Below are 15,238 nucleotides of genomic sequence, written 5' to 3'. Positions count from 1 at the left end.
GGCCAAAAGTGTCAGATGGTATCAGTTGAAAAAGATAATCATACCCTTGCAAGAAACACTCCACGCCTCAACCCTCCCTCCCTACCCCCACCTAAATTACCGCTTTCAGCTCTGTTGTACGTTTTAATAAAGTGCATTGAGGCAATCATAGTGAGCAAGTTGAGGTCATGAGGGCTACCTTTGCAGTTTACATAGACACAAAACTGACAGAGGCACTGTTGTGGATACTTTTTTCAAAGTTCTGATCATATTCAATGTCCAAATTCAACTTCTTTAAAGTCCAAAAACAGCACGGAGCAGCAACGAGAGGGTTCCCAGGAAAATCTGATTTCCTTTGTCTGTGCTACACCTTTTATATCCAACAAATTACACCCCTGAACTTTTAAAACAAATCTTTTGGCCTACTACAATTGTAAATATCCTATGACTTCTGCTCCAATTGGGCCTTTATGCAATGCTATCTCATATTTTCTGCTTTTTCTGCAACATTTTAGGGTACTAACGAGGGACCAAACCAGTTCCTCTATTCTGCCCTACTACATGTGTTTTCCAACACCAGTTGCAATCAACCCTGGGTTATAGCCCTTCGCCATTGTATGGTGCCATTCATTCTTCACAGGTCACAGGCATCAAGTCAAAGTGAATAGTAACTGGTCCAACTCCATATCCAAGCCCATGGTATCTGTGGAGGAATAAAGTCATCACACTTGTCAAATCCTCCCCACACAAGTCCAATGACTTTAATAACGTGTGTGTAGGCCCATACTATAGCAGTTTGCAGACATATAACACAGATGAGACTGAGGAGAGTGAATTAGAGATAATGGTAATGGGAGGGTGTTGCACTTTTCTGCTTCTCTTTTTCTCCACTCACCACTTTACCTTCTCACGCTTTCCAATTGTTTAAGTCTCTACACTCTATTCTCTCTGTATCCTGCATAAAAGATGACTGTGTACTGTATATCAAAACAATCCGGCATATCAATCCATATATCTCCACACTCAGATCCCATCACCCTTCCCCAGCCCACTGCTGTTTTCAACTAACTTATATACTACTACAGCATAATACAATCCCTGAAATTCAGATATGGCTTTTGATTTTGGAGTGCCACCCCAAGATTTCAGTGGCCCCATCTGGCCACTCCTATAAAACATTTCTGGGGGTGACACTGCTTTTGCCTGTTAATGCTTGCACTGCAATGAAGAAAACGATATGACAACAATAATGTTTAATGTAACTGGCCCCTCTAACAGCACTACTGGCCCCAATGTAACTGCCCCCACCTCCCCCCTAGCTACATTGCAAATCAAGACAAGAGCCTTTTCATAAGGCCCAGTGGCAGACATGCTGTCTGAGGCTGTCAAATATCAGTACTCATGGAATGCCTCCTGTACAATTAAAGTAGGCCTACTTGGTTGGAACTAACTTAATATTTAAATTATGAACAAACAACAAGAAAAATTGTATGTAGACACAGCCGCCCCTCTAATTGCATTAATTCTCATTCCCGTGGCTACGGCGGTGTCAAGCTAGTATACTAACTTTAAGCACAGAAGTATAGGCTAATATACGAATCGTCACAAGCAGAACAGTAATTTTCTTTCTAAGGACATTTTAAAATGGTGTGTAACAGCGTATGAGTGCATTGATGTTGGCTAAAACGTGTTGTTGATGGAAAAATATGTTTTTTATTAATAAAAAGGGAAGACTTGCTCACTGATTGCCTCAATGCACTTCATTAATACGTACAGCAGAGCTGAAAGCTAATTTAGGTGGGGGGAGGGAGGGTTGGTGAGGGTTTCTTGCACAGGTGTGATTGTCTTTTTCAACTGATACCATCGGGCCCTTTTGGCCTAGTTTGAACGCACACTGGAGCCCTGTCTTGTAATGTGTCTAAGATATATTAGAGAAACTTGGGTTCATCAAAGATTTATTAACTAAGTAGCAACTAGCAAACTTGGTTAACGTGTGCTTCCAGTTTGGTGTGTGTCTTCTACTGAAGAACCTGCTGCTATGTCGTCAAGAGTGTAGGCCTACAGATCACGGGTCGTTGCTGCCCTCTGGTGTTTGGAAGTAATAACACCCCCAATCGTTTAGCATCTCTCCCTCTCTCTCTCTTTCACTATGCCAGTATGCACAATACGGCCGATCAAACAAACGAGTAAATGGCTCGTAATACCTTTTGTGTTATATGGATATTCCGTAATTCCAAAATGAAACAAAACAACGGAAACCAAGCCTTTCCCCATAATCTGGTTCTGACATCCAAAATGGACAAATCGATATTACGAGGCTATTTTTCCTTTTTTGCTGTTACCAGCATAACGGACATGGAATAATCAAACAACTGACTAAATGGCTCGTAATACCATTTGTGTTGTATGGTTATTCGGTTATTCCAAAATAAAACAAAACAACGTAAACCACGCATTTCCCCATCATCTTGTTCTGAAATCCGAAATTGACAAATCGATATTACGAGCCTATTTTTCATCTTTTGCTGATAGCAGCATAAAGGATATGGAATAATCAAAACAATGATTAATGGCTCGTTATACCATTTTTGTTATATAGTTATTTCATTATTCAAAAAAAACGAAACAACCAAAAACAAGCCGTAATACTTAAATGTGTGTTTGAGTTACTAAAATGACGAAACGATATTACGGCCCTATTTTGTGTTTGTCAACACGGGTTGCAAAATAGAAAAACCAATGGCCACAAGGTACACGAACCTACACGGATTGTAAGAAACATGAAAATGTATCTAGTCAATCATTGTGGCACCCAAGGATGCAGACAGTTCCAGAGGATACACCCAGAGCTGTTAATCAATCTACGAATCACACACTGGTAGATTATTTCCAGGAAGTGTAATCGAACGGATGGATGAGCTAGATGCCGGGATAGAGGAAATTGAATAATGGCTCTTTCCAGGAGCTTAAGATGCTGTCAAAGGGTTTTTTCCTGGATACCAGTCATAATCATCACTTCAGTTGGACTGTGGTCGTACTATGCCTACGTGATTGAGCTATGTTTGTGTAAGTACAGTAGTGTATCGTGTATTTAAAAACCTAATCTAACAACGGTATGTTTCTGCATTACGTTGGTTTTCAACTACGTTTGCAGCAGTGTCACAAGCAATGGCATACAATGAAATAACTGCTAAGCTACACTAGCTAGCTCTAGCTAGGTAGCCAGCTATAGTACTTAACACGAAGTGTTGGTTGGTCTACTGTAGCTAGCTAGCTCTAAATGACTATCGGAAATTGAAGTAGGCTAAAATGCACGCCTGACAATTTAGCTAGGTCGCGTTCGCATTGTGTGCGTGAAATAATGAACTCTCCGTATTTATTTCCCCAACATGTAGCTTTTAGTTGCAAGCGTTGATCTAAAACATTGTAAAAAACATGATTAACAATTTACCTATTATCTTTACCGTACTGTAGCTATGTTTAGTACCTTTGTCATCATAAACCTGTATTGCAACTGACGACATACCTTCGGTAACTAGCTGAAATCTCGTTTTTTGTTTTTACAGTTACAATAACGAAAGGTTTGGAAAAAGGTGAGTCCCTGAGTTGGGCTTCTAGGCTTAAAATTTGACGTCCCACGTTGATATGTGCACATTTTAAAGTTTCATACAATCAGTTAGGTTGTTTGTTAGCAAAACGATTTGTTGTCGTGTATACAGTGGCCTACCTGCTAGTGTTTCACATCTGCTTCGGGATGTTCTCTTGGACATACTGGAAGGCAATCTTTACCCCACCCGCATCTCCTTTCAAGAAGGTAAACAAACTTATTGATATTTTAACTTGAAATCTTATAATGGGTTTTACTGTCAACTTGTTGGTCTGGTCTTGTGTTAACTGGAGTTAACATTACATTACATACGTTACATTCCTTGAAAATAAAATTGCAGTGCTGTAAATTGTTTCCTCAAATTATCAGACAAAATAAAACACTTGTTGACTGGATCAGCTTGCTGTTTCAGTTCCAGCTCTCCTACATTGACAAGGAGCGCTATGAGATGGAGGAGAGGCCAGATGCCCAGAAACAGATACTGGTGGACATTGCCAAGAACCTGCCCATCTTCACTCGAGCTGCATCCGGAGGTGATCAAACCTGATTGTGCTTTAGTCTTTATGTGCAATTTTTGGCCAGCTGTTCTTTTTTAGAATCTAAGACGTGATAAGACTATAAGGACCTGGCAACTGCTCTATGGATTTCTCAACCTGTCTGGGATAGCTTATGGTATAATTTTCAGCTCACACCTGTCTTGTAGCCTATAGCTGAGGGTCAAGCTGATGGAAGGGCAAGCGGTCTCTTTCTCTCAAGCTCTCTGTCTTTGCATCCTACCACCTCTTAGTGTTATTGTATCATCCTGTGTTGAAAAATAAGGAAGCAGTGTTTCCCGCAGGATTTATTTCAGGGGGGTGGTAGACAATATACCCATTATTAAGTAAACCAAGCGAAGGAGCTTTTTAAACATGGCGCCCCCATTAATTTCTATGGAAAGTGCGTAGTGAGACAAGTGAGAAACTGACCGTGCCATTTTTCCAGTTCTGGCTCGTCCGGTCTTGCTCAGAACAATGGCTCACCATGCTCCTAGATCCAAGGCTCGTGTAAGCTAAGGCTGCAGCTGTCAGAAATATTAATCTATCAAGCATTGCACAGCCAGTCAGTGAACAACTTTAAGAAAGCTTTAAGTCTTGCGGCCGGCCCACAAGGAGACAAAAACATCACACGCCATTGTGCTACAAAGTTTGTCTGCTAGCATGTTGTGCTAGCTAGCTATTTAAACACAAGAGTTCTTGACTGTCATTGGTTAAGACAAAGCATGCAAATGTTCCATGGCTCTTCTTTCATTGGCTCCTTTGCATAGACCTGGCGCACGCGTGTGTGTGGAAACTTAGAGTTCTCTGACCCTAGGCTTGACCAAATGATTCACTCAGCACAGATAAGGTTATTTATTGTACCTCTAGTAAGAATGGTCAGCCTAGGTCAGTTTGTTTACGTAAGCCTAGTTTTACCCAGAGTTCATGTTGGGAGAAGGCTCTCTACTGACAAGGAATGCTGAACACAGAATCATTCTTATTACAGGATAACAGTTACATCTTTAACATTTCCCTCCTGTTTATCCTGAATAAAATGTGTTATTCCAAAACCACGCCCAAAAATTTGTAAAATTCAATAAGACTATACAGCATTATAGTCTAGTAGTGTGAATGCTTGGACATAACTGGGAAAACCATGGTATTGGGATCTAAACTCGTCATCACTCAGCAGAGTGGTCCTCTGACGTCTGATGAATTCACCGGCAGACCTGGACTTCATCTCAGATCTCTTTCACCACCAAAATCAAATAGAAACAAAGATTGCAACAAAGAAATCAATACAGAAATTATCAGGATACGAACATGCCTACTTGTTGTCAATATGGTAATCTCTAAAATCATCAACCATTCAGTAAACTGTCAGTCAGATTTTGCTAAGACAGTCGAAACCAGGCCCTGATTGTGCTCTTCCTCTCCAAGTTAGGTGATAAGCGTTCTTCTCCAGGTCAGGGAGTCATCATTTAACCAAACTAAAACCTGTTTAACCCTTAAGTCATCCCAGATTGTGTTTCCAGATGTACTCCCCCGGTCAAACTTATCTCCATTTTATAGATGGCAAAGAAGCTCCCCCTCCCCCGAACGTGATCTCCTACAGAGCAATCAAGACTTTTAAGTCGGCAGACATTTCTCTCCAGCCTGCTGCTAACTCTTTTACAACATCTGCATGATAAGACACATCACTTTGGCACAAATCCTGAAATCTCATTACATGTTCTCAATTTCTGTTTCTTTTCAAATTAATATCAACTCTCTGTAGGGCAACCAGGTTTCTCAAAAAACAAACATTATGCATTAATGCAACTCCCAAATAATACCTCATCAGGTCACATAAATAAAACAGTATATTTATCACCTCTTCCGACAGTCTTTAACTGTTCTCAAAACATTCAGACTTCTGCCCTGGAACATAACAAATCAACTGGAACATCTTCACGTAACTGGTAGAACGTATCATGATAGTGTTTGTACCTAAATTTTATTCCACAGAAAACGTTAATTTATATAAAACTTCACGTCTGAATCCGTTTAACACTTGCATTGTTACCAATGAAACAGTTAAATCATTACATCCATGATCATAGCACAATTTAGTCCATACGTATTTCAACATACACAATGGAACGCCATTCCCAAGACAATTCCCATCATTATCAAAGTCCAATTTGCTGAAACGGATGCCATGATAGTGTGTGCATGGTTTGTGTGATCTCATAGAAAATGTAGTATAGTTGATCAAAACGGAAACCTCAACGCACTGTACTATATGCATAGCGCAGAGTTTTCCTTGATTTGACATCATCAAACAAAGTGCACGCTTGACTCACGTGTACCATGCCATCTCCTGTGAAACTAGCCAGAATGACCCCGTTCACCTCGGGTCATTTTCCAGGACTTAATGTGTCAAATCTGTCAGGTGGCTGAGCGGGTAGAGCATCGGGCTAGTAATCTGAAGGTTGCCAGTTCGATTCCCGGCCGGTGCACATGACGTTGTGTCCTTGGGCAAGGCACTTCACCCTACTTGCCTCGGGGGAGAATGTCCCTGTACTTATTGTAAGTCGCTCTGGATAAGAGCGTCTGCTAAATGACTAAATGTAAATGTAAAATGTAAATCTGTCACCACACTCCAGTCTCCTTAGGTCAGCACCTCTCACTAGATTGAAACAGCATCTCTCTCCTGTCTGCAAATTTCAGAATGTAATTAAAATTACATTCTCATAGAGGTCAGTTGAAAAAAAACTGACTCGTTGTCGGCCCATTCCTGAATCTATACATTTCTTTAGCGCAATAAAGTTCATGCATATCCTATTCTCTTTCAAATTGGGTATGTTAAAAGTTTTTTCTTAAAGTTTTTCTTGGATAGTTCGGAACTTCATAAACTATAAACTATTTCATTATCACTCCCTCCTGTTGAGACATGATTAATCGCATGGCTCAATATAATAACATAACAAAATAGATTCTTTAGTAACATAAGTTCCTCCTGTGAATTTACATGACCCATCCTTTTGGTGACACTTGCATATCTCTCATCCACATTATACCTTTCCTAATGTTAAGACATCCTGTATGGCTGCCTCTTTTGCTGCCACATCTGCTTTAGCATTCCCAGAAAAATAAAATCAATGTCATCAGTATGAACTTGAAGTAGAGCAAACAAATTCTTCATAATCAATATCTTCCCTTGTAAAAAACATCTTTAGAACATAGGGAACAGTAATGAGAAGCACTTGCATTATTCAGTAAACATAAAACAATTGTTATAACGTAAAGCACACATTGTAAAACCTGTGTAATCTGTTTAATCACTTAGCCAGAATAACACTGTGCCTTCATCATGCTATGTGAAAGGTTTAAGTTGTGGTATTACATATGATCTTCCATAAATCAATTAAAATGGTGTTAGTGCATCTGGTACAGGACTGGGAGAGACTTCAATCCATTGTAAACATATCTATAATTACCAGGCAGTATTGACCCTTCAGTTACCTTATTGTTGAGCAAACACGTGTAACAGCATCTAATAAGACAATACATAATCGTTTGATATTCAACTCCTATTAGTCATGCCTAGAAATGAGTATATGTTTCTTTGTTCCCTTTAAACAAAATCAACTGTTAGTCCAATTTCTTTCACTACAATAAAACTTTTCTTTCTTTTTAAAATAGTTAAGTTTAAGACCTATATTGTTTCAGATTATTCTCTTTTTATCAAATCACACCTCTTTTTGTCAAAGATATAATAAAAACCATTGTGATTATTCCAAACCAGAATTGTATCTGTATGCTTCTCAAATGAAATATAGACCAAATTATGTTCTTAATGTAGCTATTAACCGAACATTTTTCCAACTATATTTTCCATAAAGGTCAGATAGGTAGAACTTCATAACTTGCTTTGGCTGCACTCCAAAACAAGGTTATTAGCTGAAACTATCATAACCACAGTTTATCAGACTTGTTGAGTCTTCCCAAATTATTTCAGAACAAAGGTTATAATAACCCTCCTTATGCACTAATACCATTTATTAATACAATCTCATCACAGCCTGTTTATCACAAACAGTATGCATGGCTCTTGATAAAACATCCCAAATAGAACCTAAAGCCAAACTACAATCAAACTCAAAATAAGAGTACATTTTAGTTATCTTCTCTTTCTCATTTCATAACCAAATTGCATCCAATACCTTTATCAAAACTCTTAAAAACCCTAGATTTTACTATTTTTCGCTTAAAATGTTTTCCCTTTTCAGAACATCAAATTTTTTAACTAATAATTTCTTCACATCCACAAAACGTTCTTTTGTTTCATTTCATGACCTTCTATGATCTTCTAAACCAATCTTTTATGTAACTTTCTAATCGCTTCCTCATAATTTCTTCACATACATTTCCTCAAACCAAAATAAAACATTTGTGAAAAACACAGCTTCAAAATAACCCAAACTGGAGAAGTGCCATCGATTGATTCCATGTCAATGGAAACCAATTTATAAACCAGGGGTTCAATTTCTGCATTTGTATTGAATACCATCACACATCACAGATATGCCGCTTATAAATACAAGTTCTGGTCGGAAAGGCTTAAAAAACCTATCTGTTTGGCTAGAAATTATAACAAATGTTGATTATGCATTTGTTAACCACCAAATTCAAATTAATCTAAAGGAACACATCTTTCTTCATTTAATACTCACATAATTACGCAGAGTTACCCTCTGGGATCACCTTTGTAAAACTTCAACATAACGGGACTCTTTTAGCCCCCACCTTTCTTCGGAATTTCTGAAACTCATGTAAAATGTACTAAAACAATCAAAAACCTTGTTAGCAAATGTATCTAAATACTCATCATGTAACATCTTTCATCTGTATGAAAATTGGCTCCAAGTTCAGCTATTTCTCTAAATTTGCGTCTTTGTCAATTTTTCAATTTACATCTGCGCATGCGTCATGCGGTTACTCATCCTGGATCTCAAATGTCAAGCTGCAATTCTTTTACTAGCCTGTACTCGCTGCCATCGCTGTTGAGTCTGTCTGTAAGTTTGTTAGCTACAAATGTTGTTGCCATAGTTGCAAATTCAACTTCCTGGACTCTCCTCGGTCTCAGGACAGAGCAAAATGCACTTTCTCCACGTTGTCACCGTTAGCCGTTAGCTTATAGCTTACAAAGTCACAGCTTGGATCTTTTCCTCTCAGATCCGAAAGCTATCCTAGCAATTTGTAAAATACTTTGTTCAACAGACTGCGGACTGGCAAATTCGCTAAAATCATGTCAGCCTTCTGATTTCGTCTTAGGGACAATTCTACCCTCTTACACATGTAAAGCAATTACACAAATGGTATAAACACAACATAACCGCTATTTTAACAACAATACAATTAGTGCTCATCGACTAATACAATTAGTCCTCATCGACTAATTTAGTACTATCTTTTACGTCCGCACGGAGTAATTCATTACCTGTAGCCTACTCACAGGCTGTGGACCGGCCCATTTACTTCAAAGGCTTTCTACAGAACTTAAAAAAATAGGCTACTAACGGTACCCCCGGCGCCATATGTTAGTAAACGTGACTCCTGTGATTAGCTTGTCGTTTGGCTAGGATTTAATAACACATGTTTATGGCACGTGTCTACCACCAGACTCAGATACTCAAAACAAACACATCTCAGCAACAATAAACGCACTTATGTAGAACTCTAATGGCATGTCAATGCCTTTACCATGTGTACATTTAAATTCCCAATTTATCAGCAATAACAGTTATTATGTCAATTTCAATCAATAAACATTTACAGGTCAGGATCCATTGTGAGTTTAGTGCACGACTTCACAGAGGAGTTTTTCCGTCCGACTATTTTTTAACCAGTGATTAGTCTTTAACGACTTCAATGCAGAATTTTTCATCCCTCGCGGTATATAAATCTAAAAAACAAGTATTCTTCGATTATATACAATTTATTCTTACCTTGTCCATCGAAAGCTGTGCCTCTTAGCTAGTCCAGAATTCCGTCACCTTTCCACCCCCCCCCCCCCCCAAAATAAAACTGGCCTCTTTTTAAACAGCCATATTTGCTGCGAGGTTCTCCACCGTCATGCATGTCTGCACAATTTCAATTCTTGGTTCTGGATGATGGAAGGGATGTTGGAATCCAGGCTCGAAGGACCATTGTGTCAGAAATATGAATCTATCAAGCATTGCACAGCCAGTCAGTGAACAAGTTTAAGAAAGCTTTAATTCTTGCGGCCGGCCCACAAGGAGACAAAAACCTCACATGCCATTGTGCTACAAAGTTTGTCTGCTAGCATGTTGGTTGTGCTAGCTAGCTATTTAAACACAAGCGCTCTTGACTGTCATTGGTTAAGACAAAGCATGCAAATGTTCCATGACTCTTCTTTCATTGGCTCCTTTGCATAGACCTGGCGCACGCGTGTGTGTGTGTGGAAACTTACAGAGTTCTCTGACCCTAGGCTTGACCATATGATTCACTCAGCACAGATAAGGTTAACACATTTATTGCACCTCTAGTAAGAATGGTCAGCCTAGGTCAGTTTGTTTACGTAAGCCTAGTGTTACCCAGAGTTCATGTTGGGAGAGGGCTCTCTACTGACAAGGAATGCTGAACACAGAATCATTCTTATTACAGGATAACAGTTACATTTTGTACTTTTCTAACAGCAGTAGAGTTCTAAATATTTCCCCACAGCGCAAGTTATTTTTCCCAAATGGTAGCTAGCTAGCTTACATTTACATTTAGTCATTTAGCAGACACTCTTATCCATAGCGACTTACTGTTAGTACAGGTACATTCCCCCCGAGGCAAGTAGGGTGAAGTGCCTTGCCCAAGGACACAACTTTATTTGGATCGAACCGGCAACCTTATGATTAATAGCCCGATTCCCTAACTGCTCAGCCATCTGACCCCTAGCTTAGTTAACTGCCGGGCTAAGTTACCTAGCATTATACTACCATGTTAGTGATACTTGTAAGCCTTCTACTTTGTAGATTCTAAAGCGTTTGTCACGTAGACAAAAACTATAGGAAAAAAATCTAATGGAATGTTCAAATTACATATTTGCCATGCTATGCTATTGAGCCCACTTTTGAACACACATATGTGATGCTACTCCTTAACACTAGAAGCGCCGAGCAGGGGTCATTTGGGCCCAGTGATGAGAGAACATTTCTTATCTTCGCACTAAATCAAATTCCAGGACCCTGCATTCCTAGACTTAACTTGACTTTTCCTAGATATCTGCATCTATTTCCTGCATTCCATGGCTGTGATTCTCTTTTCTACCAGCAGATGTTGCAAGGGCTCCCATATACGAGTTTTCTGTTATTAGGATTTCTCCTTTAGGAGGAACCCTATTGGAATTTTTGGTATTATTAGGGTTCTTCCGGTAGGAGGGAACCTATTGTTTTTGTTAGTATTCTTATTATTATTCGGGTTCCTCCGGTAGGAAGGAACCTATTGTCATCGTTAGTATTCTATTATTATTAGGGTTCCCCCGGTAGGAGGAAACCTATCGTTATTGTTAGTATTCTTCTTATTAGGGTTCCTCCGGTAGGAGAAAACCTATTGTTTTTGTTAGTATTCTTATTCTTATTATTAGGGTTCCTCCGGTAGGAGGGAACCTATTGTTTTTGTTCGAATTCCTATTATTATAATTGTTCTTCTTCTCCGTTAAATGGCTCAATAGCTCAAAAAGTCCTGGGCCCAAAGATACAACAGGTCACTCATTACTCCCAGACGGCTAGTGGCCCATGTACGCCCATAGGTGGCGCTATAAAATAGTCTATGTGATTTCCCCAGCACCCCATTACTCCAAAATGCCAGAAAATTTGTATTCATGCCTTATTTCTCATGGAGAACAAAAAAGCCTCAAGGACCCATAAGGTCCGCCATGATAGGTTTTGCTGTGCTGTCCAAATTTGGTACAACCTTCAAAACCCTTCTCTTCATTAACCATAGATCCAATCGACTTGAAATTTGTTACAGATGTGTAAAATACATGTTTTTATAAGGGGGTCAAATTAAATAAGAAATGCAATACAAAATGGCTGAAAGGGGTGTATTTATGTAAATGTCCACATTGCCAAAATAGCGCATATTGAAAATGCTGTGCGATACAGCGCAAAGAGGGACAGGTGGTCACCCTACTTGACACACGTGCAAGCTTGGCGAGACGCACACACATACTTTCTGGAAATGGTGTGCTGACCAAGCCCCCACCCTTAGTCTGTAGCTCCTCTTTCATTTAGCTTCCAATCGCAGCTCGCCGTTACGAATATAAATTATTTTTCCGCGGCCATTGTTGTTTTCAACTGGAATCGCCTGATAGCCGTGTTGGAGAAACCCACTTTCGATAAGTCCTAATTTTACACATTTTAAGCTAGAATCAATGATTGGGTTTGTGAAAGTACACTACTTTTGAATTATGGTGAAGGTTTGTGCACTTTGAGACCTTTAGATCCTTAGTTTGAAGTGACAGAAAACCGAACTCGAAAAGTAACTAGCTTTTTCCCTCTGAGTAATTAGTGAAACATTTAGCATCTCGGCGAATTCATCAAAAAGGTAGATGAGGGCAGATTTTAGGAGAACAAGCGATTCCCCACAGACCTGTAGGCTCAGAATTGTGATTTGGGGCGTGAAAGTCTATGTAATAGGAGTGAGTTTGGACGCAAGGAAGACCGCATAGGCTTAGGTGGCAGCCATGCTTTGGTTGCGTCATGTTCATAAATTCACCATTTTACAGTTTGGTCTACATCAAAAAATACGAGCAGACGTCAGTTTTCCACCACTGACATGGACCCTTTCTTCACTTTTACATGTCATGCAGAGGCCTGCTCAAAAGAGTGCAACAGAGCATGCGGCAGACCTGCAAACTTGTCGCTTTTTGGCGACAATCGCCGTTTTCTTGGTCAATTGGATCATTTACGTGAATAGACCAATTATCACCCTACGTCACACAACTGTCAAGCAGGCTAAACTGCGCCTGTCGGTTGCAAAAGACAAACTTCTACCCGGTCTATTACACTTGGAGTGTTGACCAGGTCATCATATATCTCTGGCCACAGGATTGCAGGGCTTGATATTAACTTTTTGAGGCTCTTGGCCTTTGGACAAATACATTTACGTTTCACTTGTTGATGCACAAAAGTCACTTGACCCCGATACCCTTATACCAAGTGATCGGGTAAAACTAGCCTGGCTAACGGAGGTCGCTTTCTCAGGCAAATCACGAATGAAACAGGCTCGGTTAAAGAAATCTGAGAAGCTGGCTATCTTCATCAGGCTTGTATCTACATTAGGCAGTCCTCCCTGACGTTTCTGGTGTATAATGGAGTGAAATACAACATTGTGCACACTGCCAGTGAGCGAGTCTGACTGAGGCTAACGTCAAAACAGTGTAACGGGGACGCGGTCTCACTCAGATCGCCAGTTTAAACAAATCAGAAAAATAATCGGACCAGCTGGCTAAAAGCAGAATTCGCATATCTATTGAAAGCTGCCCTGCTCGACTTTTTAGATGTAAAATTAACTTTAAAACTGTAAAATTATGAACTTTGTGACATGGTTGCCGCTCGACTATGCAGTTTGTACCGGGCGACATTCTCACTCTCTCTCAATTTCAAGACTTTCGTGACCCAAATTCTGATGCGACAGATCAAAGGGTAATCGCTTTCTCTCCTGTAGGCCGTCCTTCTCGACCTTTTTGGTCTTTTTGAATCTAACTATTTGTATTATCTGTGTGGTCCTCTTGCCATTTAAAATGCAATCCTTTCCCGGTTTTCTGCAACCACGTTGCGCGCGCATCCCAAATGTTTACAAACAAATAATTGGTCTATAGTGTAGAACCGGAGAGTTTGTTTTTTGGGGGGGTGGGGTGGGGGGGGGGGGGCTTGTAGGCTGCCCTTCTTCTGCATGCCATGTGGGCTTAGAATTGCAAAATATTATTGGATAATTCTTATAATTGACATTTCTCTGGGCCAATCGGAATCTTAGCACTTTTTGTCTTGGTCAATCGGAATCTTAGCACTTGCGTCCGAATCTTTAAGCACACGGCGTCAACTGTTACTTGCACTGGCCATTGCCTACCGAGGTTGAGTTAGCCAATGTCATTAGCGATGCTAGCTAACGTTAGTTTGCTATCTGTATAAAACATTTCACTGGGGCTTGCAGCTGTGTGTTTAGCAAGTCGCAGTATTTCCAAGCCCTGAAAGTTTAACTGAGATGACGCAGCAGATACGACGGGCATATATGTGCTAGGCTGGATAGAACTAGCACTATATGGGATAGACTGTTGCACTTACAGTAGTAACTTAAGTACTATCTATCATGCCGTGGTGTATGGCAGCATCATACATTTAAGCAATTCAAGACTGCATGAGCAGTAAGTAATGTCACATTAAGTAATGTATTTAAATTCAAGCTTGTGTGGTGCGTCGCTGTCTTCAATGCCACAGGCTAAACTAGGTTAAGTCAAAACAAACGTTTTTCTTTTCCAGCACATTCAGTGAAGTTTGGCTAGCAGCATCAGCTAGGCTAGGTGGCTCGTAGCTTCTTCATGCAGCTTCTCTACGCAGGGCTCTAGATTGAGACCAAATGGTCGGCTTTTTTTTACTGACAATGATCGCTTCCAGCAAACTTCTTTTGAATTAGCCATTTCCCCCTAAATAAATATCAAGCTTATTTACGTGTAGGGGGGCATATTTTCAGTTAGCAGATGGTACTGTTTGAATCGCGATTCCATCTGAAAATTGTTGAAAATCATCTTGTTCCCCCAGAAATGTTACCATCTCTAGTTCCTCTTTCAAGTAATAAGCCCCTTTGTTCAAGTGTTGAGCTTTAAATTAGCTGCATGGTCTTCAGAGATCTTGGGACAAAGCTTCAATAGCGTACATAACAGAAATTGTTTCATTCTGGAGAAATTGTTTTATGTAGTTAGATGGTCCGAGAAGAATGATTGGAGTTGGTGAAGCGCCAGTGGCGGATCTAAGGGGTGGCAATGGGTGGCAGCTGCCACCCCAATAAAATATACTGCCACCCCAATTTTTTTAAATGCATTTAGCAGACACTTTTATCCAAAGTGACTTTCCAAGAGAGA

At 39.9% G+C, this 15,238-nt stretch overlaps 1 protein-coding gene across 2 annotated transcripts in view; it reads left to right on the top strand.

Annotated features, from left to right (window-relative positions):
* The first annotated feature begins 2,857 nt into the window (after window positions 1–2,857).
* zdhhc15b (zinc finger DHHC-type palmitoyltransferase 15b) overlaps window positions 2,858–15,238 on the top strand; it is a 75,946-nt gene continuing 63,565 nt past the window's right edge. For both annotated transcript variants that reach the window (XM_047017757.1, XM_047017756.1), the window contains exons 1-4: window positions 2,858–3,045; window positions 3,546–3,572; window positions 3,699–3,793; window positions 3,999–4,119. In XM_047017757.1, the coding sequence (XP_046873713.1) occupies window positions 2,928–3,045; window positions 3,546–3,572; window positions 3,699–3,793; window positions 3,999–4,119 (361 nt within the window). In that variant the 5' untranslated portion in view covers window positions 2,858–2,927. The remainder of the gene's footprint in view (window positions 3,046–3,545; window positions 3,573–3,698; window positions 3,794–3,998; window positions 4,120–15,238) is intronic.

This window comes from Hypomesus transpacificus, unplaced genomic scaffold (assembly GCF_021917145.1).
Source record: "Hypomesus transpacificus isolate Combined female unplaced genomic scaffold, fHypTra1 scaffold_64, whole genome shotgun sequence".
Lineage (NCBI taxonomy): Eukaryota > Metazoa > Chordata > Actinopteri > Osmeriformes > Osmeridae > Hypomesus > Hypomesus transpacificus.
Note: the sequence above shows the minus strand (reverse complement) of the source record. Positions and strands in the feature narration are given on the sequence as shown.